Source organism: Scaptodrosophila lebanonensis, unplaced genomic scaffold (genome assembly GCF_003285725.1).
Source record: "Scaptodrosophila lebanonensis strain 11010-0011.00,11010-0021.00 unplaced genomic scaffold, SlebRS2 tig00000072-arrow-pilon, whole genome shotgun sequence".
Taxonomy (NCBI): domain Eukaryota; kingdom Metazoa; phylum Arthropoda; class Insecta; order Diptera; family Drosophilidae; genus Scaptodrosophila; species Scaptodrosophila lebanonensis.
This window is the reverse complement of record NW_022060558.1, coordinates 3,721,247-3,748,144: the sequence shown is the minus strand read 5'-3', so window position 1 is coordinate 3,748,144 and position 26,898 is coordinate 3,721,247. Positions and strand designations below refer to the sequence as shown.

Below are 26,898 nucleotides of genomic sequence, written 5' to 3'. Positions count from 1 at the left end.
TTTTAATGATAATTTAACCTTTTCCAGCCCCAGAAGTGAAAGAAAATAGCTTTATATTCTATTATATTTTCTATTTCTATTATATTCTTATTTGCAGAACCATACCCCGCAGCCCCTTCGAAGAATTCCTTTACATCTCTTCATGAAAATCAACCCATAACTCTCACAGGGGAAATTCCTCAACATTCGTTGGTGCTCTCAGGCCAGTTTTTGTCCAAAAAACTTGGTTTTCATCACAAATTTACATGAACGCACGCATTTTATTGGTCGGCTCGAAAAACAATCCCAAAAAACAGAAGGGAACAGACAGCCTGCAAGCATGTTACGGAAACGCTCACACTTTTCCGCATTTTCCAAAATCTAACGCTAAAAAACTAAGGGTTGAACACGCCGATTCGGAAATCAACACCACCCCTTGCAGGCGCTTCGTTTTTTAAGAGCAACACAGCAACGTGCAATGACGTGAAGAGAAAGAGAGAGAGAGAGAGAGAGAGGAGAGTAAGGCAGATCGGTTTTTTAAGAGCGACTGCTTTTTTAAAGGGGAGAGGGTTGAAGCTGCTGTGCTGTGCTGTGCCTTGGTTTGCCTTTGAGGGTCTATTGCGTAATTTTTGCTATATTAGCTCGAGTCTGCGGAAGAGTTGAAACAGTTTGCGCTGCGCAGCCGAACTTTCAAGATCACTAGACAAGAATACAAGACGTTCGTGTACAGCGTGTGTGTGCATGTGTGTGTGACAAAGTGCTGTGTATTTGTGACACAAGACGTTCGAAAAATCTGCAGAAATTGCAATTTCTAAAAACTGTTAACGGTGCCTTGCTTTGTGTGAAACATCTAAAAAACAAAAGTGCCAAAATGTCAACACAAATGGAATTCATCATGCAGCTTTATATGATGAACTTACTGCAACAACAACAGCAGCAGCAGCAACAACAACAACAACAGCAATTAAATACTGCGCCAACCGCCGGCTATGCCTATACACAAAAAGAGGATATCAGCAGCAGCACTTGTCTGCAACAGCAATTCCAACAGCACCAACAGCAAGTGCAGCAGCAGCAACAACACAAATCAAGAACGCAAAAACGCATAAATTCGCAAAACACCAACTGTAGTAGTAGCCGTAGTTGTAGTCCCAATAGTAATTTGAATCCTTTACAACAAACTACAACAGCAACACCTCTAACACCACTAACAACAGGGACAACAACACCAAATAATTTTACTAACAATTTTCCGCAAATATTGCTTAATTCATTGCCACCATTGACGCAGTACATGATGCAGCAGCAGCAACAACAACAACAGTTGCAACAACAATTGCTGGCCGCCTCCTCACCTCTGCTACTAACACCCACTACCCCAAACTCTGCACAACAACAGCAACAGCAATTGTTGTCGCTGGCTGCCGATTTGGTGGCAACACGCAATGTGTCCAACACAAATCTCAGTCTCAATGCCAACACATTAGGTCTGAATGTTGAACAACTTACCACAAATAATTTTTTGCAATCCTCCACAGTGACATCGACGCCAAACGAGAAGACACCACAACATGTTGCTGATACAGCAGCAGCAGCAACATCGGCAACTGCCGATGCAGCGCATGTTGCTGGCAACATTTCGGCGTTCGCTGCACTTCGACGGGACATTAAATGCGAACAATCCATACAACAGGACTTTGATGATGAGGATGATAAGCCGCTCTCAAGTCTGCATAGTTGTAGTTCGTCGGGCGTGGCCAGCACCAATGCCAGTTCCGAGAAGTTGCTGCTGTGTAGTGTGGGTGTACAGGCCTTGGAGAGCACCACCGACAGCTACGACTCGCCTAGCATGGTGAGTTAAAAAATCAAAAATATCTAACTTATGAAAGTATTTTGAAAAAAAAAATCGCGTTATAGTCCATTATTCATTTAAAATGTTTGGAAATTACACTTTTGAATATATTTCATATTTTCGATAGAAAAAAAGGGGGAAGAGAAATTTTAAAACACTTTTTTTTTAATTTTGTTTTTAAGGTATTTTGTTTACTAAATCTAGTTTAGCTTATGATCTTAAAAAATTCTTGCATTATTTAAAGTATTTATGAAAAGAAGTTTTAAAGAGTTTACTTTTTAATTGTTGTTTTTTTAAAACTAATTGTGATAATTGATTGTTTCAATCCAGGCTGATGATGATGCTGATTTAGTTACAGCTTAATCGTATTTGAGGAACTCTTCCATATTAGCCACAAACTATATATTTCTTTTTTTCGACTTAGTCAGCCAAAAGCGATTTAAATAATTTTATTTCTTTTGCTTGACTTGAGCGCTTGAAAGCTCCCACGATGCCTCGTTGTAATGTAATTCGAGCGCGGTACAAGTGTTCAAGCGAGTCCTACAAATGACAACAAGCAAACATACAGAGTTATAGAATGGCACAAGAAATCGTGCATATAAAGCCAAATGTTTACAAATCCAACTGTCCACAGCAGCAACGACAACTCAAAACTTTGTCGCGTTTTCCGGCTTAAAGTAAACAAAATCTGGATTCTTACGAAAACAAACAGCTGTGTCGGCAATGCGTGGGTTCCAGCAGCTGTTGTTATTATTGCAGTTTGTAAATACGACGAGCGACAAGTTCAAAGGGTTTTGTGGGGCAGGGTGAAGGGACATCTAGGCACCAAGCAGTCTGTCTCAAGCTGAAGAAGCTTCACAGAGGGCGTAATTACTTTGAAATCTCACAAATAAATGAGATGTAATCTAAAAAATTATTTCAAAATGGGATTAGATTATTATTAGAAGTATTGCATAAAATTCAAATGTTTTCAATTTTGAATTCAAGAAGAAAGAAGAATTTACACAAATTTGATTAGAAATGAATACCTAAAAATAAATAAATGAGATGCTATCTTTCAAAATATATATCTTTTAAATTAAGATAATGTTGATGGCAAAGTACTTCTTATAATAATTGAACTCCTCGAATATCAATAAATATTTCGATTTTGAATTTAAGAAGAAAGAAGAATTTCCGCAAATTTGGTTAGAAATGAATACCTAAAAATACATCATTGCACTGGTATTAAATGTACATTTATCATTTATTTAAAAGCTATTATATCCAAACGTTAAATTTAGATAAAGTGCTTAACGTTAAAAATGTTAGGAAAGGATACACAAATTATGCAACCAGAATAATTATTTTGACGCTAAAACTTGCAATTCCCATGATTTTCAAATAGAATTCATTTTTTTCCAATAGTATATGTATTTTTGACTTCCTATTGCACCATTTTCCAACAATTATTGGCGTATTTACATCAAGCTAGTGCAAATGCAGCTGAAACTGTGATTAGAAAATATACTACATATCTTTATTTACTTGATATTGCCAATATTTTATATCCTTATCATTTAAGAACAATACCAAAGACTTAGCGATAATCGCTCTATTCCGGTCTTCTCTTCCAGTACACACCCGTCAAGCAACCAGCAGACTCCTCGTATAATGGCACTAGTGGTATCCCGCTCAGCGATCAGATCGAAGAGCCAACTCAGCTCAGTACGCCCCTTTCTCTTGCCAATACTCTGCTCACACCACCCTCCAGTGATCAGCAGAAGAGTGTTAGTCTCTCGACTGCCAGCAGCTTGGATGCATTTCTTCAGAACGAGGAGAATCTGAAGAATTTGCGAAAAGTCTCCTCATATTTGGAGTGCGAGAACACGCTGTGCCGTCAGGAGACCTTACGCGAGCATTTCCACTGCTATGATGAGCCATGTCAGGGCAAGATTCTTAGCAAAAAGGACGATATCATTCGTCACTTGAAGTGGCATAAGAAACGCAAAGAGAGCTTGAAGCTGGGCTTTGCACGTTTCTCATCATCGGATGATTGTGCGCCGGCCTATGGAGCCGGTTGTGCCTATAATTGGAAGCAAACCCACTACCACTGCGTTTACGAGCACTGTCCGAAGGTCTATGTGAGCACCAGTGATGTGCAGATGCATGCGAATTTCCATCGCAAGGACTCGGAGATTGTCAACGAGGGCTTTCGACGTTTCCGTGCACATGAGAACTGTCGTATTGAGGACTGTCCCTTCTACGGCAAGAAGATATCGCACTATCATTGCTGTCGCGAGGGCTGCAATCACACATTTAAGAACAAGGCCGATATGGGTGAGTAGAATATCTTTTTTAGAGTGGAAAAAAGCAAACTTATATTTACATATCTTATGTAAATCTTTATAGACAAACATAAGACATATCATTTGAAGGACTACCAATTGACACAAGATGGTTTCAAGAAAATTCTCAAAACGGAAGTGTGTCCCTTCGAGGCCTGCAAGTTCTCCACCGTTTGCAATCATATTCATTGTGTGCGTGAGAACTGCAACTACATTCTGCACTCGAGCAGTCAGATGATCAGCCATAAACGCAAGCACGATCGTCAGGATGGGGAGCAGGCCTACCAGCAGTTCAAGGGAAAGAGGGACGAACTGGATGAATCTTCTGTGGAGGCCACACCGCAGTCAACAGCTCCAGCAGCGGTCGTTAGCAGTCACTCAGCGACAAGCAGCACTTCCACGCCCCTTTCTTCCCTTTCTGCGGAACACTTTTTGGCGCGCAAGCGCGGACGACCGCCCAAGAAAATTGTAAGTATACACGACTCTTAAGCAAATATGTGCATATTATTATTCCAATTAAATGAAACGAGTTAGCTGCGATGGAACCAAAATACATAAAAAAAAGTATAGCTATAGTCTAGCGCTTCAGACTTGGTAGCTTCTTTGTTTACACTTGGCATTCGTGTCGGTCCAATAAAAATTGGAAGCGGACGTATTTTCTTTAGACTAATTTGATACTTATAGACCAGCTATTTTATCGAGCTCTAGAACTTTGTTCGACATTACTTAAAACGTTAAAATTAAAAGTTTCAATAGTATATATATACATATCGTATTTGTTTCCTACCATAACTAGCATGTTGTGTATAATTTCTAACAATATAATCCTTAAGTCAGTTAAGTAAGTTAATTGAATTTATTTTGTTCCAGCAACTGCCCACCGACGTACAGCCCGACAGCAAACGGATCAAGATGGAGGCAACCAATGACAATGGCAACAATTCATCGCTTGGATCAAGTGGCAGTAACAGTTCCGCCAACAACAACTCCTTGGCCGGTTTATTGCCTTCCTTTATGCCCAATTTCAATGCCGCAGCCGCCGCTGCTGCTGCGGCACAAAGCACGGCAGCAGATGCAACAGCGCCAAATTTCCAGCTAACTCATCTGATGGCCTTGTTCCAGCTACAGAATCCACTTTTCTATCAAAACTTGTATCCAGGCGCTGGCAATGTGGCAAACATGCTGGCCTCGGCTGGCACAATGCCACAGAATACCAATATGTTTGGCAATTTGGCAGCTTTTAGTGCAGCTTCTGCGGCTGCGGCGGCGGCTGCGTCAGCGACAGGGGCGGGGGTGGGGATGGGGCTCCCACCCAAGTCTACGGAATTTAGTATTAAGCCCGAGTTTAAGGAGTAAGCAATGCGAGCGTCAGGATCTCAACATAGAGGACTTTCTAAAGTAAAGGATACACAGATTCGTATATTGTAGTTAACCGACTGAGCAGATCTAGAAACTAATAGAGCTTTAAGCAGATTTTTGGGGTACCTGTTGATGCGTAGCATGACGTTCGCCTAGCTTAGTATTTATTTTCTCCAAAAGCTACTGCCGCCACATTTTTCAGCTAAAGCTGATCACAAAATGTTGCTGAATTAGCTTTTGAAATTTTTATTTTAGGTCTCAGGTAGTGCCAATAATTTTTTGTTTTTTTTTTTTTTTGAAATTTCAGCTTTTAACTTTCCGCGTGCCACAAATTTTGTAATAAAATAAATTTGGAATTTAGTTTAACTAAAACTGTGATGTCTTTTGCATTTTAAGCCGATTCTGCATTTTCGCAAATAAAATGTATAATTTTAAATATAAATTGTTTGTAAATTTGTTAGAATTAAGCAAAATATAGAAGCTTTTTGTTAGATATAAAACGATATTTTAGTTTTCCATTTAGTTGTGATGCTCGACAAACCTGTTGATAGGAAATAAAATTAAGAATACAATTTTATTCATGTTGTTTAAATTTTAAAAATGTAAATTTTGATTAAATAATGAACGATGCGTTAAAATAATAATTTATGCATATGATCAACAGAAAAACTTCAACAAATCCAACTCAGTTCCATTTTTAGGCGAAATAGTGCGCCATAATAATGAATGTGTGGTCTTAAGAATGCGAAATGTTAAAAGATTTAGGGGACTATGACCCCATACTCCCCTCCCCACCTGGGTACGCCCCTGGCTGTATTCACGTACATTTTAATGCAATAATTCAGTTACAAACACCTTTCGGTTAACTGTTAAATAATATATGTATATACTCGTACTCTACAGGGGCTGTCACGCTTCCTTCTGGATAAAAATAGAAACAAAAGCAACAAGTCAAATGTTTTCAAGATATGCAATATTGACCAAAATTGTTTATTTTAGTTCTGCCGTGTTCTCTGCCCCACATAATATTATTCGTTTTACCTTCTAAAAATAATTTGGCTTGCAATGAAAATATTCAAAACAATTATATAATTAAAAAGCATTGTGAGTTTTTCAAAGTTTTATAAAGCCTTTTGAAACTCCATATTTAAGACGAAATAAAAATACAGTCAGCATCACCGATTAATTATTTGCATTTATTATCATTTTTTTTCTTTCCATTTCTAAACACAAGTCAGCTACAAAACTTCTGGGTCTACATAAAACAGCCCAGGTAAGCAATTGTACTTAACAAAGAAGCTTTTATGCAACTCATTAGCAAAGTATGTTTGTTTTTTACTCAATATTTATTTATATGTTTATTTAAACAATCAACTAATAATTCAAGATTCATTATTCAAAGATTCTTTATATTTTTATTAACTACTACAATGTACATGCATATTACCGGAATATTTTGAAATTTTGTCGACGTTTGAAAAGTCTGCAGAACCAAGCAAAAATATACAAATTTATTCAAATTACATTTTATATAATTAAAAATTAATGCACTTAAATTAAGCGAACGTAAAAATCAACAATACAACACTAATTAAATTCGATACAAATTAAGTCAATAAGTAGGTATTATATATCTGTAGGTATATGTGTATGCACAAATTAAAACGAAACTATAGACTCAATAACTGCCTAAACTGTAAGCTTGATACAAACGCTTGGATTATAATATTCATAATATTTACGTTAGACAAATTTATAAAATAATGCAAAAGCGTCTATCAATTTTGATTTGTTTGTGTGTCCGCTTGTTTATATATAGTATATATATGAAGGTAAATAGTTGAATTGTATTTTTATATTTGTTAAATTAGTTTCGAGTGTTTTATATGATGATCCGATTTGCTAATTATGGCAACAATTTGTGCGCGTATTGACACAATATGAAAAATATTGAATTTGTAACATATAGGCCTATTCAAGCGACGCAGCATATTATATTTGGTAACTATGTATGTATGTGTATGTAGGTGTCCTGCAAGCCAAGTTTGTATCGCAATGGATTTTTGTCATTTTGCTTTAATAGAAGCTGCGCAGCAATTTTGTGATGAATCAAAACCGTTAGCTGCGACCGGTTGCTGGCGCCAACTCCACACCTGAGACAGTGACCGTCTCCTCGGCGCTGCTCTGATGCTGGACACCTCCCAAGGTAATGGCGCGCATATGATGGACTGGCCGTATCGATTTGAGCTGCGTTGTGCCCTTGAAACGCACATTAACGTCCCCGCCCACCTGACTGAGGGGATGCATGGGCTCCGATACAAGATCCAGGGTAGTGACTGTTTGCGTGGTCACGGGCTTGGCGTCTTCAACAGGCGTCACCGCTGGGGCTGTGGTAATAGGTCCCCCAAAGCTCTGCCGATGTGCAAGCGGCGACAGTGCTGTGGGTGTGGTCTTATAGCCCATGCGACTGAAAATGCTGCCGGTGGTGGTGGCGCTGCCTGTACTGCTGCTGCTGGTACTGCTTGCATTGCTCGACGTACTGGGAGGACTAAGGGGCGTTCCCACACCCGAATCCACTTCCATGGGACTCTTGATGTTCGCCATAAACTTATCCACATGCTCGGGCAGCTTCAGTTCGTCCAGCTTCGCCTGCATTGTCGTACGTGTGCTGACATCGTCTAGCAATCGATTGGGTCGCTGTTGTTGCTGGGGCTGCTGCGGAGACTGCGGCTGGTGCTGGGACTGCGCCATTGCCAGTTCCGCTTGTCGCTGATTACGTGTGGGTGATATGGAATCGGCATGGTTGACGCTAGCATGGTGATAGCCATTGTTGCGTTGCTGCTGACGCAACTGTTCAAAAAAAGGTGTCTTCTCCTTCTTCTGCTTTTGTGGCGAACCATGTTCGTCTCTTTCGCTCAACTCTTCGAGGACCTTGAGTGGAAACCCCAAGTGACTGTTGACTGAGATCGATTTGCCAATTTTGCGCTCGGCAAATATAGGTTTGCGTCGCTGACGCTCCAGATCGTCCAGCTGCTGCAGCATGCGTCGCACATCGCTGGGCAGTTCCAGCTCCGGATTATGTTCGACTAGTTGTCCCACATAGCGGCCCAGCGTCTGTATGGTTAGCTCCAGCGATTGAACTTGGGACTGTAGTGATGTGATTTGCATTTGCTGGGACGAACGCGTGGTCTCCAATTGAGCAATGGATGATTGAGCGAACTAAAACATACAAGGAGGGCATTCGTTAATCAAAATAATAAACGTGACAAGACTTAAGTATGCGACTTACCTGCAGCTGCTGTTCGAGATGCTGATTCTGCACCTTTTCGCGGTTCAGCATTTCCAAATGATGATTTGTCGTCGTAATCTCTTCTTGCAGCACATTATACTCGACATTATATTCGGTTAGCTGCTTGCCAATGTCCAACGCAAAGACTCGCTTCATTATATGTTCCATGCAGTGTGGCTCAATTTTGGGGACCACAGTTTTCAGATAGTCCATGATTTCCTCGAAGTTATCGCGGGCCAACAAATCATCCTTATGCTCTGAGAGCAGAGCAATGGCAAATTTAAAGATCACATCCGAAGATTCCAAGAATAACAGATCAAAAATACGCGCCACAAATCCCAAAGGAAACTGTGAGCTAAAGACAGTCAGAATCCAAGGTGCAGCGTACAATGTGGGAGACACATCGTTCTGGTCAAGCCACACATACAGATCAGGCAAGTGATCCTTCACCAGGCGAGAGAGCTGATAGAGCTGCAATTGGAACTTCTTCATGTCCGGCAGATATTTGGTGCGCATATTGCGACGGAACATGAGATGCTTGAGCAGCTGGAAGGCATTCGCCTCATCGCACTAAAAGAGGAGAACAACATTTGCGATTAATATATTTTTTGGCATTCGTGGGACAACGCATTTAACTTACATGCAGCAGCAGCACACCGCATATGAAACCCAGACCTTGGCAATATCCCAACTCCGGATCAAGTATAGAGTAGGCCTTCAAAAGATTGAACAACGATAGCTGACCCAAGCCCAACGGATCCTTATAGAACTGATGGTTGGGAAACGTGCGACCCAGATCAATAAAGATGGCATGTTGATGTTCGGTGAGATTCTTGAGCAGCATATGATAAGGTGTATTAAAGTTGGGAAACTTTTTCGTATCGACTGGCGCCGTATTCATGGAATGCTGCTCTGCCAGGAAGGTCCATACATCGCCACGCTTTGAACGCGGCACACCAGTGCGTATGGCATGGCCCAGCACCTTGGGGTCTCTTCGATTGCCGATTTGGGTCGAGTTCCTTTCAATGATTTGCTCCCAGCGCTCAATCAATTGCTTATCGCAGGGCACTATTTCCTCATAGTCCAGCTTGATCCGCTTCAGCTCGTTCTCGTTCTGTCGCGCTTGCAGCATGGCATTCTCGGTTTCCATGCGATTTAGCATGATGGTCTGACGGATGGCTGTTCGCCAAAGTTCCCGCAGCTCTTCCGCGTTGCGCTTACCACGCTTGGGAGCTACATATAAAGAGAGGTGGAGATGGAAGGTTGCCAAGGTTCCCATTTAGGAATGATAATTTCAACTTACGTTTCCGCATTGGCGAGAGAAACTCGGTAGGCGTTTCGCCCTCTAAACCTTTGGAAGGTGTCACCACACTATTGAGAATTGCCTGGCGCCAGGAGCCCTGATGTGTTTCCGCCTCCTTGGGGCTGTTGCCAACCTTGATAAAGCTTCGCATGTAACGAAGAATTCGAATAAAATAGATATACTTCCAATTAAGTAACCACTTACATATCCATCATGGGGCTCTTGAGCTGCTCAGCGCTTACAGGCTTACTGGGACTAGCGCCCACGGTATTTGATCGAGATCGAAAGCCTTCCGGTGGCGTGTCGTTGCCGCTACTCGATTTTTGGGGCTCGGCGGAGCTTTCTCGTATGTCACGCAAGTTGTGCGAGGGCACAGCAATATCGTCTTTTGAGGGTTTGCGCTTTAGCAGATGATCGAAGGAGTTGGTCAGCGAACGCTTGGCCTTCATGAAAATAGTGCTACCGCCAAGATATTGGTTTAAGAACTCTGAACGGTTCTCAGCGGTGTCGTGCACGTGTCGCTGTTGCCTAGACTCGCAGTGCGCTCGCAGCAGCATCATCAGGAACTGATTCTGCTCGGCCACCGGAGAGTTTGTCTTCTCCGAGCCGCAGAACTTGGCCCAGACTATGTCCTGTTCGTCATCGCTAAGCGTTTCAATGCGACGTAAAATCATTGTCTGCGTCTTCTTATCCGACAAGTTCTCGACATCGGTGCAGAGCTTGTGATACCAGAGCATGGGACAATGCTCGCAGGAGAAGATTTGAGTCTCCTGCTTCTTCTTCTGCTCGGCACAAGTATCGAAGGCTTGGGCAATGGCTGCCACAATATCATCGCACACATGCTCCGACTGACATTTGAACACATAGCCAATGTAACCCTCGTTGTTCACCTCGCGGCAAATAATGCCGAAATGATCCAGAGCCTTCTGACCATGCACACAGCTGGCTACATCTTTGAAGTCCTTGTAGAGCAGCACCTGCTTGCGGTCTGGAGAAATGAGGCGCAAGTCGGAACGACCAACCAAGAAGACCATTGTGCGATTCTGTTCAGCATAGGGCGGTATGCAGCCATAGGAAGCGGAGCGATCCCGTTGCTTCGGTATGCTGTAATAGATTGAATCATTAGCTAAGGTTCGAACTTGTACTGGTAAAGAAACAGTGCACTGTGAGTAACGCCATTCAACATAAAACCCATCAACATGATCTTCCGATTTCTGCTTACTGCCAGATATATAACTAAGTCATTCGGAGTGCTACTTTGTTGGGGGTTATGTCATGAAACTATAATAGCTAGATGGGCATGCAAAAAGGGGGAACGTGTCGTTATCGTCAAACTCAAAAGAACAAACAAAGAACAGCTAAGAACATGCGGCAGCCAAGGCGCCACTTACTTCTCCAGCCCATAATTGGGATGCAGCACCGAGGAGTGACCGCCACTGGTTGATTGTGGCTGGGGTTGTGCCTGCGTTTCTGACTCTCTGGGCGGGGTCGGGTGCTTATTCACAATGACAATCGGTCTGGATAGTGAGTCCATTTCATTTTCCGTTTCCTCCGAGCCGCTGGCATCGCTAGACTTGCCAGCAATGCTGCAGCGGGAATCAAGATAAGTTTAGAAAGTTTTATGATGCAGTAGACTGCCTTTGAGAGAAAGAGATAAAGACAAAATAAAAGTTGTTTTACTTACTTCTCCCTGTGTCCCAGCTCGATTTGGCTTTTGCCTCGTAAAAGAGCACGTGGTGGCGATTTATTTTCCTTATTGTTCTCCTCCAGCAAGGGACGAGGGGCTGCTCCCGCTTCTGTTGTTGTTAACTGCAGTTCAACGACGCTGCTTTGCGGCTGGAGTGTGTGAGAGCCGGTCTCTTGCTCCTGTTCCTGATCCTCTTCGTCCTCCTCTTTAACGTCGTGACTCTTAAGTGTGCTGCTGCCAATACTAGTCTTGGCCGCCTCAATACCAACGCCTCCCTCGCTGTTCAGCGACATCTTGCGGTTCTGCAAGAGGCGCAGACGTTGTGCATCATACGCCTTGAACTTGGGCAGCGCATCGTCAATAAAGGAGTTGGGAACATGCTTCTGTGTGACGCGTATCTTTCCCACATACATGACCTCAAAGAAGTGCGTATGATTTGGTGATATGTCCGCCAGTAGTGACAAATTACTCTGCGCCGAGGTGGACGTGGGAATGTGTACCGTGCCCGCCGAATTGCTCAACCCATGCGTATACGATTTGGAGGACTTCATTTTGGAGCTTATCAGATTGGGACTAGCATCGTGTTGGGCATTGCGCAGAGCCTCAGTCAACTTCAAATTTGTTGCTGGGGTTGCGTGAATCCCATTGAGTGCTCCATGCGAGCTGGAACCACTGCCACCACCGCCGGCGCCTCCAATCAGCGTTTGCGGAATACTGCCCACCGAACCGCCGAGCGTATGCGCCGGATCGCGCATTTGGTGCATCAGCTCGGCCATCTAAAAAGAAAACCAGAGTTAAGCAGATTAAGCAAAGACTAAACGAATCTTCCACATTTGCGGGAGTTAAGCAAAACTGCAACATGCCATAAATCAGATAAAAGTACAAGCGTCCCATTCAGTTAGATGGCTCAATGCGGGGACTCTATCAGTTAATGCCGTTAGCAATACAGCTTTATTTTGTGGCCAGATTACAGTAATATCTGGTGTGCTCTTTCACCTCTTCCCTTTTGCCATTCCGCATCTTATGCTCAATTTTAATGGCCTCTTCCGACTGTCGTCTGTGCTGACTTTCCTCGGCCAAACACTTCCTGCCATCCTGGATGGATGGCTGTCTGGATGGTTAGCTGCCTAGCTGTCATCATGAAAGTTTATGACTTTTGTCTCAGTTTATGACAGTTTTTATGTCTCTGCCACTTAAGGGTGTGATACGTAGGGATTGCCTGGCATTCACATAATGCAGACATCAATTTCGAGGCGTATTTGTTGCAAATTCATCTTACATGCTTTTATGAATTTGGTCTAAAAAGTTTGTGTTTTATGTCCCTTCAACTATAAATGTTTAAAGTTCAGATACGCCAGCAATCAAATTTGGAAATGATTATTTATTATGTCTGCATCGTGATATGCGGAAATTGACTTAATCTTAGGAATATCTAAGAAACGCAGTCAATTTCAGTTTACTCTGCTAAGAATATTTTTGAGCTCGAAACACAGCGAACGAAACCAGATAATTCAGCTGGCTGCGAGCTTGTTGAAGCTTTTTATTCACAGAAGATAATTAATAGATTTGAAGCAAAAGGTTATAAATTCATTTCTTTGGTTTCTTCAGCTTGAACAATCATAAGGAATTTCTCACTTTTTTAATAAAAGGTAGCTAAGGCAAACCTATCATTAATCAAAAACACTAAGAGATGGAAAACGCAATTTTAAGTTTTTCATAAGCAAAAGTCCAGTAAGAAAGATAAGCCGTTTGTACATTCTCTTAGGTGTAAAAGACATAGTATGATAATTATGACTGTATGACTGTCCGCCTCACTGAATGAAAGCATGGATTTTGAAAAGATCTGCGTGCAGAGCTATCAAGAGATCAGGTTGTAGGTTCTGGTAGTGTGTGACCATTTGCTTGATTTCCTAAACATGAATTAGTACTCTTCAAAATCATATACGAATACCATTAGTATAAGTTTGGGGATATTTTAAAACATTATCTAATACTATAAATTATTTTCTTTCATTGCACGCCCAGACTTCGTGTCGTCCCCTAGACCATACCCAGCTCAACATTTGCAATAGAAAATTACAGCAAATATGGTGTATACACATATATACTATACTTGTTTAATAGATATACCTATCAGCTGGTCAAGGCGTGATGCCACCGGCGTACATTTTCTCTTCAATGCAAGCTCTTGGCCAACAAGTTTTCATGAAATTACAAAGAGCCGCTGCGGTTTCTCTGCTCTTTATGTGTGGCCTGATGCCTAATGTCTGATGCCCTGCCCTCGCTGCCCTGCGCGCTATAACATTGAAAATCTGCCAAATACTGCTGCTGCTGTGGCTGCGGCTGCGGCTGCTGTGATTGTCCGTTGCCAGATTCCCAAAATGTCCAATGTCAGGCCGAGTGCATGCAGCTGTCTCTTTGTATCTTCGAGATACACACAATTTACTGTGCCGGCAACTAATTGCCATTTATCAGCACGGCGAACTTTTAGACTTTATTTAGTTTTCGTTTTCAGCATTTTGTAAAAATAGAAACGCGAGAATTCAAAGAAGAATCCCCCGACTCATTTCATTCCCTCATTTTGTCAATTGATTTGGGTGTTTGGCGGTATTGAATGCTCTTCACTGATCAGTCGGCTGCTGTGTGATCGTGACGTCATTTGGCCCGCAAGCCAAATATGATTGGATCCATTCTAGTAGTACATACATGCACATACTCGTATATACAAGTATGTACATACATACATATGTGCGCTTGACTACAGCAATGCGTGTGCCTTTTTATTGAATTCAAATTATGAAATGCCGCCGAGAAGTATTCGCTTCTGACTTAACACTCGTGTTTTGTAGTCGCCAGAAATGTATATTTTGTTTACGTGCAACAACATAAAGGCTAGCAACAACAAAAATTTCCACTTTAAAGACCGCTACATAAATACAAACATACAAGTATATACATAAATAATACAAATAATGCTTACAGGAATTAACTACAACGTCACGTTCGTCTCGCGTTTTTTGCGCGTTTCTCTTTAACTTTTTCTACATTTTGCATTTACGTGCGATCAACTTTTTATATATTTGTGGCGACAGCGCCGCATTATACATATTTAATGCAAAATCGACAGTATTTGAACAGGGCAAGGAAAAAATTAAAATACAAATCGACAGCAATAACAAAAAAAACACAAAGTCAAATTACAGTAGAGCGCGAGGCCATTTACAAGCGACTCACAGGCGATTCGCCAGCGATTTTTATACCCTGTACCCGTAGGGTAAAAAGGGTATATTAGGTTTGTGCAAAGTATGTAACATACAGAAGGAAGCATCTCCGACCCCATAAAGTATATATATTCTTGATCGGCATGACGAGAGAAATCGATCTAGACATGTCCGTCCGTCTGTCCGTCTGTCCGTCTGTCCGTCCGTCTGTCCGTCTGGATGAACGCAAGGATCTCAGAAACTATAAAAGTTAGAATAACCAAAGTTGGTATCCAGATTCTCCTATGTCCGAGAAAGGACGAGTTTATTTTTTTTTTTTAATTTTCCCCCCCTTCCCCCGATACAGAATTTCGTCAATAGCGTCCACATTTCAAATGCTACCTAAACCAAACTTTGCACACATAATTTATATATAATTGTCTACTGTTGTTCAAAATTTTATTCAATTCGGTCAATTCTAAGAAAAGTTATTAGCGAAACAAATTCTCGCCAGTACAACCCCCACAAACTGCAGCAACAAGTTCGCTCTTCTTCTTCCTCTTTTTGTTGCTGCTATGGGCGCATATAACTCAGTGACGGAAGTTTACCTGGGTACAGAGTATTACACTGTCGGGCTTGCTCGACTGTAGCGTTCTCTCTTGTTTCACTAGCGATTCTGTCGAATGTTGGGTGCTGGTGATGGCGTCGCCGCTTTGTCTGCCACATGTCCTTCACAAAACTATTTATTACGCCCTCTTTATGTTTAGGGGTATTGTTAATTTAATGGTGAACAAAACAAGCATGTGCAGAAATATTTTGTACAATATTTATTTATATACTTGTATTAACTGATTTCTATCTGATTTTTTATATTCAGAACCAATTTGTGGACCTTTTTATTTTATATCTCTGCAACTGTTAATATTTTAGCTTTTCTAATTGTTTTATCATTCAAAAGCCAATTTGAAAATCTAGTCGAATACGTACACAAATGAATCACTTTATTTTGTGGAATATACATATTCTTTTTTTGGTGCAATATATTCGTCTTTTACTATTTACTATAGTTATTTATTAATACAAATTTCAAACGAATATTCATTATTAAATCTAATGCTTTCATAATGCACCTTTCTGTCCCAAAGATAGTTCATACATTTATTGGAATGTTTACAAATTCTGTTTTTTATACCCTGTACCCGTATGGTAAAAAGGGTATATTAGGTTTGTGCAAAGTATGTAACATGCAGAAGGAAGCATCTAAAGTATATATATTCTGAATCAGCATGACGAAAGAAATCGATCTAGACATGTCCGTCCGTCTGTCCGTCCGTCTGGATGAACGCAAGGATCTCAGAAACAATAAAAGCTAGAATAACCAAAGTTGTCATCCAGATTCCCCCCCCCCCCCCCCCGTTCCCCCGCTACAGAATTTCGTCAATAGCGTCCACTATTCAAATGCTAAACCAAACTTTGCACACATAATTTATATATAATTGTCTTCTGAAATTTTATTCAATTAGGTCAATTCTAAGAAAAGTTATTAGCGAAACAAATTCTCCCCACCAACAACCCCACCAAACTGCAGCAACAAGTTCGTTCTTCTTCTTCCTCTTTTTGCTGCTGCTATGGGCGCATATAACTCAGTGACGGAAGTTTACCTGGGTACAGGGTATAACACTGTCGGGCTTGCTCGACTGTAGCGTCTCTCTTGTTTTTTTTTTTAAATTCATTGAGTCAGGGAAATAAAAAGGAAAATGTTACTTTACATATTTCTTTTTTTTTCAGTCATGCTGATTCAGATTAATCTTGGCATTTTCCATCATCTATGTATTCTTTCGTTCGAAATGTTTTACGCATTAATTATTTAGGAATTTCACCCAAATAGTAATATTTGTCAATGGTCTTATTTGTCATAATGCTTGAAATGTTTTTTAATGGATTCTTTAAGACTTTTCTAATGATTTTTATTTTCACTTTAAGATATACTTTTCTCAAATTCCGAAACTGAGCTAAAACAAATTCATTTCGCTCTGAAGTAAAAACCTAACTGCTTCTGATTCTTTATAATAAAATGAAACCGCAATGTCTTTGTTTTACCATAAAATAGTCTTAAGACATTTACATTCCGTTGATTTATAATTTTCTATAAAATTCAGAACATCGTAAAAATATGGCTTTATATTTGTAATCGGTGTTATTTAAAACTTAAGTTGCATCACTGATTGCATTGCCGCGATTTGCTTGTACACTTGTTTAAAATACTGTCAATTACGATTGTTTTATTTACAAAACTCCCTCTGCAATATGCAACTGTCTATCAGTCTGGTCTGGTCTGCTCTGGAATGTTATCATATACTATATTTTTTGCATTGCATATTTGATGCCCTCTGAGAGCGATTTTAATTTAGTCTTTTTTGCGTTTTCTCTTGATGTAATTTAAAAACTGTCTGCACGTTTTGAATAACAACGCCACTTGCATTTTAAAGAGGAATTGGAAGGCGCGTTTGTTGAACCTCGTAGCTGAAGTTTATTGGCTGTTTATTACAGCAAAGATGGATACACATACAAACTCCCGTGCATACATACATACATACAAATATGTTTGCATTGGTTGCCTTAGTTTAAGGTCGGCATATTGCAACGCATTTCCGGTTTAGAAACGGAACAGTTGGCAGACGTTGCCGACAAGTGGCACTTGGTAATTAAAAATAGCGAAAAACTTGTTTATAATCAAACATGTGTGTACGAGAATGTATGTATGTATGTATTTGCTTTTCAATATGCAATCCACAATTTCAACTGCATGTTTTCTACTTGTTATTATTATTTTGTTTTGTTCTTACGGTAATTTAGAATTATGACACACATATGATACGTACACTGCAAAATAATTCTAAAATTATTATGCATGCAAGCAAAAATATTGTCATTCTGTAATGCAGTCATTCATTAAAACATAACAATTTTGCATGTGCAGGCACAACCGTAATTTGTGTAGCTTTTAATATAGCCTCTCTGTTTGTAAAACTACTTGGAAATAGCCGCGGATAGAAGCGATATTTTGCTGACATTAAGTAGATTTTATGACCGGTTTTGTAACATAACAAATACAAATTATATGGCTATGCACGGAAGGAAAAAACCACTTACTTAGGCCAAGTTAATATGACCCCAAATAGTCGAGAACAAAAGGGTGTGCCAGATATCGAAGAGTGAGCTGCAAAGCTGCTACTGTGCGGCAGAGTCATATTTCAATATATAATATAGAGAAGTTAACTATTCTAATTGCAGAAAATTGCACATATTACCGATTGTATAATAGCAACACTCAGTAGATCGGCTTTCTAATTGAGAAGTTTTTAAGACAAGAAATACCCTTCTATTGTACCAAGGTGCATTTTAGAACGCTTTAAGTATTAAGAGAAAAGTATCAGAATGCTTGATAGATTTTAAAAGTAATTCTTATGTGTATTTTGACTTTTGATTAACAATATTATCTGTGCTATATTATCTTGATTGATTGTTATTTAAAGGTGATTGAGATATTGTAGTTCGTAATTTTCGTGTTTTGCAATTAATATTGTAAATGATATTCAGACTCAAATTATAAAAGGGCATTAAATGCTGAGTAAAAATCATTTTACACACAATCACTCCTTTAACTGTGCCAAGATCTAGCATCGTTACATAAGGCTCATTGAAGATTTCGATCGATAAATTATTGAAAGAAAGTTCAACTAACTGGTACATAAAACAAGAGAGACGGTCAATTCTAAGAAAAGTTATTAGCGAAACAAATTCTCTCCAGTACAACCCCCACAAACTGCAGCAATATTTCGCTCTTCTTCCTCTTTTTGCTGCTGCTATGGGCGCATATAACTCAGGGACGGAAGGTTACCTGTATATAGGGTATTTCACTGTCGGGCTAGCTGTAGCGTTCTCTCTTGTTTTAATTTAAAAAAATATGCCCTAAATCGTAAATTTCAACCTCAACACAGTAAAACCTGTTCACTTCTATTTTCGCAATGATTAAAGGGTTTAAGAGCTTAAACACAAACCATTTAGGTTCCACCATGAAAAGGGCTCTTTAAACTTCTTCCTTTCAGTAACTGTATCAGTTGAGAACATTTTCTGTTAACTGGCGCCAACATCCCAAAGCCCCATGGTCAAGTGCAACGGGTCCTTAAACGCCGGGCTAAAAGTCAAAAATAAGCGAGTTGGCAACTTTTTTGGCGCCTACAGCAAAAACAAATTCCTTTGGCAAAAGGAAAAAATATGCAAAGAGAAAAAACTGTGCTGGCACGCGCGCAGAATTTAATTTGCGAAAAGATATGACGCGAGAGATAAAAACACTTTATATGTTAATGTAGCAAACAACATTTAAGCAATTTCCCACAATTCTTTTTTATACGAGTATTTCTTTGTTTTTGCATGGGAATATATGTAGAATGTTGTTAATGCAGATGGTTAACTAAGGCGAAAGTCAGTCTGTGCATAATTTTTGCATATTTGAGGCATAAAAGGCGCTGCATGTGTGCCGTCAAATGAATACAGTTGAAAACAGAATGAAACCTTATGGGCGGGCAGCAGCAGCAAGAAACGAAAAAAGAAATGAAATTCTATTAAGGGAATTATGGCAAACGCTGCCATGGGAATTGAGTTGCGACAGCGTGAAGAGCATATTGCTCGACTCAAGGAGAAATCAATTAATATTCAACAAGTTTATTTGAGTGACGTTGCCGACAATGTCAGGGTTAAGTTCGGAGCATGCTTGAAAGAAATATCAACAAGCCATTCAAAATTCCCTAGACAATTAGTTAGTAGTAGATTGCAAATCAAATGAAGAATAACATTTAACACAAGTGCTTGACATGCATAACAAAACGGTACAGTAAACATTACATAAGTGCAAGAATGAAAAGAAAAATCAAACAAACAAACAAAAGCAAAGTAAAAAAAAAAATCAACAAAATTATAGAGAAAACTCGCACGACAGCGACAGTAATGGCATCGACAACAATACAAATTCACAGAACAACAGAATTGAAATCAATTAAATACTTTATGCGGTTATACAAATATATTGAAAACATATAGCGTTAGTTCTCTGCTCATTCAATGCTTCTATCGATCGTCTTTTTACATACGGCTCGACTCTTATTGAGTACGGATGCATCGCTGACCGATGCCGTCAGAATCGTGTCCCGATGAAATGGCACCGTAAACATGGTGATGATTTGTTTCTACTGTTGTTGTTTTTGTTGTTGTTGTTGTGGTTTTGCTCTAATTTCTCTATTTATGGTTGTTGTTCTCGTAGATGCAACACTTACTTTTGCAAATGCGATTCGGCGCCGTTGCAAATATCACAAATCTTTTTTATTTGTTAATTTTATTTCGATTTATTGTAAGTATTCCTTTACAATTTTATTTAATTTGTTATGCACTATCACAAAGTTTCCATTTTTGTAGCTGATTAAATATCACAATTTTTGTTGAATGAGGATTTACTTCTAAAGTTTTCTCAATTCTTCATAGTATTGCTAAACATGTTCGCACAAAAGAAAAAGAATTTCCGTACGAATAATTAATATTTATATGTCTTTGTATGCCTTCATATAATAGTAAGCAAAGGCCCTGATTTTGTTGGATCTAAAAATTGAATGTCAAATCACATCATCAAATTCCGGATAGATACCAAAGATCGAATGTTGCCATAAGACTAATGGCTCAAAACTTTACATCACAAATTCCTTTATTTTAAGGACACAGACAGCAAATGCTTAACTAGTGTTTGTTATTTGTGTATAATTTATCTATTTTTCCCAGAGAGCGATATACACTCTTTCGATTTGGTACAATTTCTACAATTTATTTTTCAATTGATTCAAAAAAGAGTGCAGGCAATAAGTATGTACATAGTATATTTGTATTTTGTTCCCTTTTTTATGGACACTTTTAAGTTTGTTATTTGGATTTTAAAAGCACTTCATTACTCGGCGACAGATTATTTGAGCAGATTTATTAATTCATTGGCTGTCAATTGCATTTAAATGTGAACTTTGTTGACACACACTATGAATTTTAATTTGTATGTATTTGTATTTGGAAGTATGTAGTTTTATATTCCACTGCACTTGAAATATTAATACACATTGCTATTAATATTAAATTTTCATTGGCACATTTACGATTTTTCAGATTCAAATTGATTTCTTCATTTAATGAATTTTATTTTTTTAGTATGCATGTAAATCATTTATGCATTTGTACACATTTCCAAGCCTTTTGCTTTTCCGAGCATTTCCTACAGTAATTGTTTCTTTTCTTATTTATGAGACTTTTAACAAATTTTTAAATCACTAACTTTTAAGAGCATATGCACGAGTTATATATGTACTATATGTAAGAATTTGTTCTTTGTACTAAATATTTTTCGTGGTTTCGAGAAGCACAAGCGACTCGTGCGAACGTCCACGGCCGTTTGGGTGACGATTTGATTCTGCGAGTCTTTTGAAAACGAACGCCAGCTCACCGTCAGGTTATGTGTGTGCGCTCATTACAACAACAAATGCTGAATGAAAGGGTGCCAATAACTCTCACGATCAACGAAAGTGTTTTCGAATTTTCGAACAACAGTCACCTACACACAAACACACACACACACACCCGCACATATGCAGAGAGTCTCTCCTGCATGGACATTGAGCTGGTGGCCCATCTGCTAAATTATCCGACTGTCAGTTACAGCCAACTTATCAGTGGCCGTTGCTGTTGCTGTTGTTGTTGTTGCTTTTTTTCACCACTTGGGGAGGGCATGCGGAGGTCAAAGTTGCGCACAGTTACGCTTGGCTGCTGTGTGTGCGTGTGTGTATTTCTGTGTGTCTGTATGTGTGTGATAAATAGCTTTAATATTCGCTAACCGCATACGCTACGAGAGTAGACTCACTTTTATTACAGACTTATATTACTTACAATGTGCGCATATCGAAAGTAATTTATATACTTATAAAAACATATATATATATATATATTTATACTTATATCTTCGCATACGTACATACATATATGCTACTTATATCAGTGTATATTTAAGCGCTTTGTGTTCTTTGCGCCTTTTGCTAATTGTCGCGTTAATTGCTTTTTGCGGTTGTGTTGTTGTTGTTGTTTGTCTTTCTGCTATTGGATTGTCATTGCTTTGATTGGATCTTACGAGATGTTTGCCGTAACAATTGACAACGATTTTTAAAAGTATTTGGGACAATAAAAATACACTGTATTGGGTGAATGTGTTTGCAATTGCATGTATGTACAAGTATGTACTTGTATGTATGTGCGACAATATTTATTTAAGGAGCACAGAAATGTTAAAGTACGCACACAAACCAACAAAAAATCTTCTTAAATGCTAATAACAACATTTAAGCAGTCGTCCAACAATGCTCGGTTAATATACAAACAGGTGTTGATTTTTAACGCTATATTCTAAGTAGTTCATGTATATATATGGTGCCGTAAGCCACGTCTAACATAACTTTTAAACAGTTACGTTAAAATTAAAGTTTAAGAAGTAATTTGAAAAAAAAAACACCTACTAACTCGCTTGAGCTCTACAAATTCAGTATCTAATAAAAATTATATTTGTAGTATTAAAAGAAAATGAAAAATGAAGCCTCTTCAATAAACTGTCTATACGAACGCATTTGTTTACCAAATCAAAGTACAATGTTCATTACTGTTAATCACTCGGTACTTAAAACCATAGAGTTGTCGATTCATTTAAAACCCCGTACTTGACATTTTACTTCAATACAAATATAAGATGCGAATATGCTACCTAGAGTGAATTAAAATATTAACAACAACACACTCCACGTCACTCGTATTTGATTTATTTCCGCTCATTTGAAGTTCAATTCGAAGAGCATTGCGTACAAAGTCTGTGATAACATAAAAGATTCTGTTCATCTACACATATAAATAAACAAATACATATAAATATACTATGTAAGTGCATATATGTATGTAGGCAAAGATATTAAATATATATGATTTTTTGTTTGGTATTTTCCTTCTTTTTATTTTGGGTCGCGCGTTTTACTAACTTATTTATTTATAAATTGTCAGTCAATATATACGAGTAGATATATGTATACTTATTTGCAAAACACGCGCAGAACAATAAACAAGTTTATTTTTGTTTAAAAAAAAACTAATTTGCGATAAATGTACCGCTGACTGTTTACTGTTGTTGTTTACCAATTAGCTAAGCATCGTCGTAGTTCACGCGCACTCGCAAAATTGTTTATTTGGGTTGCTTTTTCTCTGTTTTTAGCAAACCTACTTGGAATGCACTTGTTTTTCTGTAAACGGTATTTATATAGTTAGGAAATGGATAATACACATATATGATTGTCTACGGATATACTATATGTAAGTATCGTCGCCTGCCTCAGCGATTTAAGCGAAGCGCGCACGCGTTCCAATTGCCGCCAGACAACTAACTGACAGACAACTCGCTGGGCACGCGAATGAGTGAACGCCTCTGACTAAGTGAGCGAGCGAGCCAGGGAGCCAACGAGCAGCAGCATTGGGTGACAAAGGCAAAAGCAACAACAAATACTCGCCGGTGCATGCAAAATTTCAACAGAAATGGAAAAAAGACAACAAGCGTTCGCGAAGAGTTTTCAAACAAGCGAAAAGTGAAAATTCGGAGAGTCTTAATTTCGTCACTGAGTGCAAAGTGAATGCCTTAATAACGACAAGAGAGGCCAGCAGTGCGTATGATTAATATTTATATGTATGTAGTTCGTACGTGTGTCCTCGCCAATGTAGAATTAGTACATAAATACATACATAAATCAAAAACGTGTGAGTGGGCGAGTGGTCGTGTTAAATATAGTAGGTGGTGTCCGCTTATACAGGATATTTACAATCCTCGGGCGTTTCCAACATAGACATAATCACAGATCAACACAGGAAGAGTTAAGAAAGAAACAAATTTTCTCTTCCAAATACGTAATAGAGATGGGCATGCTGTAGTGGACAATTACTATTGAGTGCCAAATATACATTCTTATATACATAAATCATATATGTACGTAAATACGTTTGGGTTATTTTAAATATTGTATATATAGTATGTATATAAGGTGGTCCATATGGTGTTTATACTCTGTACATGAAGCGTACAAGAGTATATTAGGTTTGCGGGAGGTGAAAAATGTAACAGAAGGCAGAAGGAGGCGTGTCAGATCAGCATGACAAGACGAGTCGATCTAGCCCTGTCTGTCCGTCTGTCCGTCCGTTCGTATGAACAGCTGGATCTCAGAGACTACAAGACCAAATTTTGCACAAAGGTGCCTTATGTGTACGCTGTACATGTTTGTTTTTATTTTTTTGATTTACCCCCGACTTCCCCGATAATGCGGGTTTTCCGTTCGTATAATCACCTCTACCTTGGAGACTATAAGGGATACTTAGGGACACTAAATTTTAGTCCAAGATGCCTTAAATGAATACGCAGAAAATGGGCATTTTGGAATTAGCCTCCTTCCCTCCCGTGATTTCCCATAACCCCCGTTATTCTTGGAATTTTGAACTAAAATTTGGCAAATACGCCAAGTTTTATAATGACAGGCGAATTTAACTGCACTGCCTGCAGCTGTTGTTGTTATTGCTGCTTTTCACAGGCACACGAAACATACACACGCATACGTGTTCATAGGTGACATTATGCCGCCAATGAAACAAAACCGTAGGTTATTGTTTATTTTGCATCAACTATTAGCAATGTAAGATAAGAATATCCAAGCAGCTTTAAAATAGTAGAAATAGTTTATTACCATGCTTGCCGTTGCTACAACTAAAGTCACTTTGAGTTTTAGCAAGAATCAAACCAAGTAGATAGAGGTAACAGCAAAGAAAAAGGCAAATGGAATTTATCTCTAAATATGGTTTTTACTTTGCATAAATTGAGCGCTCAAATTCAATTTTGTGCCAGCCTAAAAGCTTTTCCGTTGCGCACACTACACGGCAGTACAACCCAAACGGAAATGTTGCTTGATGCTTCTGCTTTCGCCGTAACAGGAAAGCACGACCCTCAACAAACTTGCCGGCTACACTAAAACCAATTATCAATTTGTAAGACCTGTGGGGGTGTGAAAGACCAGAGGTAGTGCCGGAACGGAGACGGATGTTAGCCACCATTTTAATAGCATATATCGATATCCAAAGTTGTGCAAACTTTTATAGCACAAGCCGGGGCCAATGCCAACAATTCGTTGTGTCAAATGTCCGACATATGCAAATTTAAATGTGCAAAGTTTAGGGAAAGCAAAGGACACTGAAGGTCGAAGTTAGCTCCTAGAAAGAAGAAAACTAGAACGGTCCCTGCCTGCTTACAACAGTTATCGGAAAAAGTTTTCCATTTTACTGGCAACTGAAAAATTGCATATTGCATCACTTGTACGAGTCTATAAAGTATTATAGTATTATAGAAAGAAGCATTTGAAAACAATGCTTTAATTGCTTCCATACGGGTATTGAAATGCATATTCCTTACATACCATATATTGTAAGGAATCGAAACTACGCTTTTATATTTTTTTTCCATTTTGATGTCCATATAAAACAGAAAATCAGAAGGACCTTTAGCAGCTGAAGTCTTTAATAAAGCAGTTGAATAATATAAAGAGACACATACCTGGATTGATAACGAACTTTTCCAATAAAACATTCAATAATTGATTTCAAAAGGATTATGTAAGGCTTCTCAAATAGTTAATATATATATCAATACCTAGGGCTTCCTTTTTTGTTGATTGCAACTTTTATTCAATTATACTCTTACCGTTTTATGTATTCGTACGTTTTAAAGTTTTAAGAAATTGAGCTGCAAAAACATTTTATTGCTCTTTAGATTTCAAAAGATTTGGGCAGTGTCAACAAATATTTGCAATAAGCTCACAATTCATCACATTCCTTATTGTTGATATACGAGTATAAAAGTACAATCTGTGCCCGAATTCAATTTTACTGCAAAACAAAGACATTATTTTGCGAATTTTCGATGATAGTTTTATTTGTAGTTCACAGGTGGCCAACGAGACCAACAGACAGACAAATGGCCATCGGTAAAAACAAAGCATAAAATACTTCAAATGCTTTCATAATTTCACATTAGTGATGTTAATAGAATTGAAAGCATCGATGGGATTAGAAAAAGGAGCGTCGAGTGGAGCCGGAATGTAATCATGAGAGTGTCTGACCATGCAATAGGGTATGATATATTGATATAGATTTGTAATTGGTTTTACAAAAATTCTGCAGATGAACAAAGCCATGTCAGAATATTTAATCCTGCTTTTTGCATTTAAAGCTTGCTGCCAAACAATACTATCTATAGAAATCAGTTATTTAAAGGAGTAAGGTATGAGATATGCACTCCTTTCCTTTTCTGTATCTTCATTTGGCCTCAGATTTCAATGAATTCATAAAGTGTACTATGCACACATCATTACTTTTTCTGCTGATTTTTTTGAGAAGACTCAAAAATACTAATGCTATAAAAAGACATCAGTTATTGTGAATAAAACATCGACGTTTTCCAAGCCATCGATTGTGTATTTACATCACTAGTTCCGATGTGGCCAATGGGAGGAGAAAGGCAGGAGCAGTAAAAGCAAAAGGCAGATACAAAAATGTCAACATTTTGAAATGTTTGTACCAGTCGATTAGGTTCTGTTCGGTTGCTGGCAGCATAACAAAAGCGTCTGCAGTGGGGACTCTGTTGGAGAGATTGTGAGAGGCAAGCTCGGTGCCGGTAGTTGGCAGCAACGCGAACGACAAGTGCTGTCTGCTGTTGACAATTTCAAGCCGGAGAGCATACTTTAAAGCCATT

The 26,898-nt window shown here is 38.9% G+C and overlaps 2 protein-coding genes across 7 annotated transcripts in view; one reads left to right on the top strand and one right to left on the bottom strand.

Moving 5' to 3' along the window:
- Positions 1 to 850: 850 nt before the first annotated feature.
- Positions 851 to 5,514, top strand: LOC115625533 (transcription factor castor). 2 transcript variants are annotated; one of them, XM_030520610.1, is made up of 5 exons: positions 851 to 1,136; positions 1,518 to 1,831; positions 3,448 to 4,150; positions 4,223 to 4,626; positions 5,029 to 5,514. In XM_030520610.1, exons 1-5 carry the CDS (start codon positions 851 to 853, stop codon positions 5,512 to 5,514), a joined length of 2,193 nt encoding a protein of 730 aa, XP_030376470.1. The 2 variants fall into 2 exon arrangements, with proteins under 2 accessions (XP_030376470.1, XP_030376469.1); XM_030520609.1 differs by having other exon boundaries at positions 851 to 1,389; positions 1,447 to 1,831.
- Positions 5,515 to 6,692: 1,178 nt separating this feature from the next.
- The window catches only part of LOC115625133 (TBC1 domain family member 4), a 38,722-nt gene continuing 18,516 nt past the window's right edge, over positions 6,693 to 26,898 (bottom strand). The window contains exons 1-9 of one of the 5 annotated variants that reach the window (XM_030520050.1): positions 23,256 to 23,429; positions 20,147 to 20,539; positions 11,794 to 12,572; positions 11,501 to 11,695; positions 10,314 to 11,213; positions 10,110 to 10,252; positions 9,447 to 10,039; positions 8,807 to 9,376; positions 6,693 to 8,736 (exon numbers count right to left, since the gene is read on the bottom strand). In XM_030520050.1, the coding sequence (XP_030375910.1) occupies positions 7,636 to 8,736; positions 8,807 to 9,376; positions 9,447 to 10,039; positions 10,110 to 10,252; positions 10,314 to 11,213; positions 11,501 to 11,695; positions 11,794 to 12,572; positions 20,147 to 20,227 (4,362 nt within the window). In that variant the 5' untranslated portion in view covers positions 20,228 to 20,539; positions 23,256 to 23,429 and the 3' untranslated portion in view covers positions 6,693 to 7,635. Of the gene's footprint in view, positions 8,737 to 8,806; positions 9,377 to 9,446; positions 10,040 to 10,109; positions 10,253 to 10,313; positions 11,214 to 11,500; positions 11,696 to 11,793; positions 12,573 to 20,146; positions 20,540 to 23,255; positions 23,430 to 26,898 lie in introns of those variants that run through there. The other 4 variants (XM_030520052.1, XM_030520051.1, XM_030520047.1 and 1 more) reach the window with 4 other exon arrangements.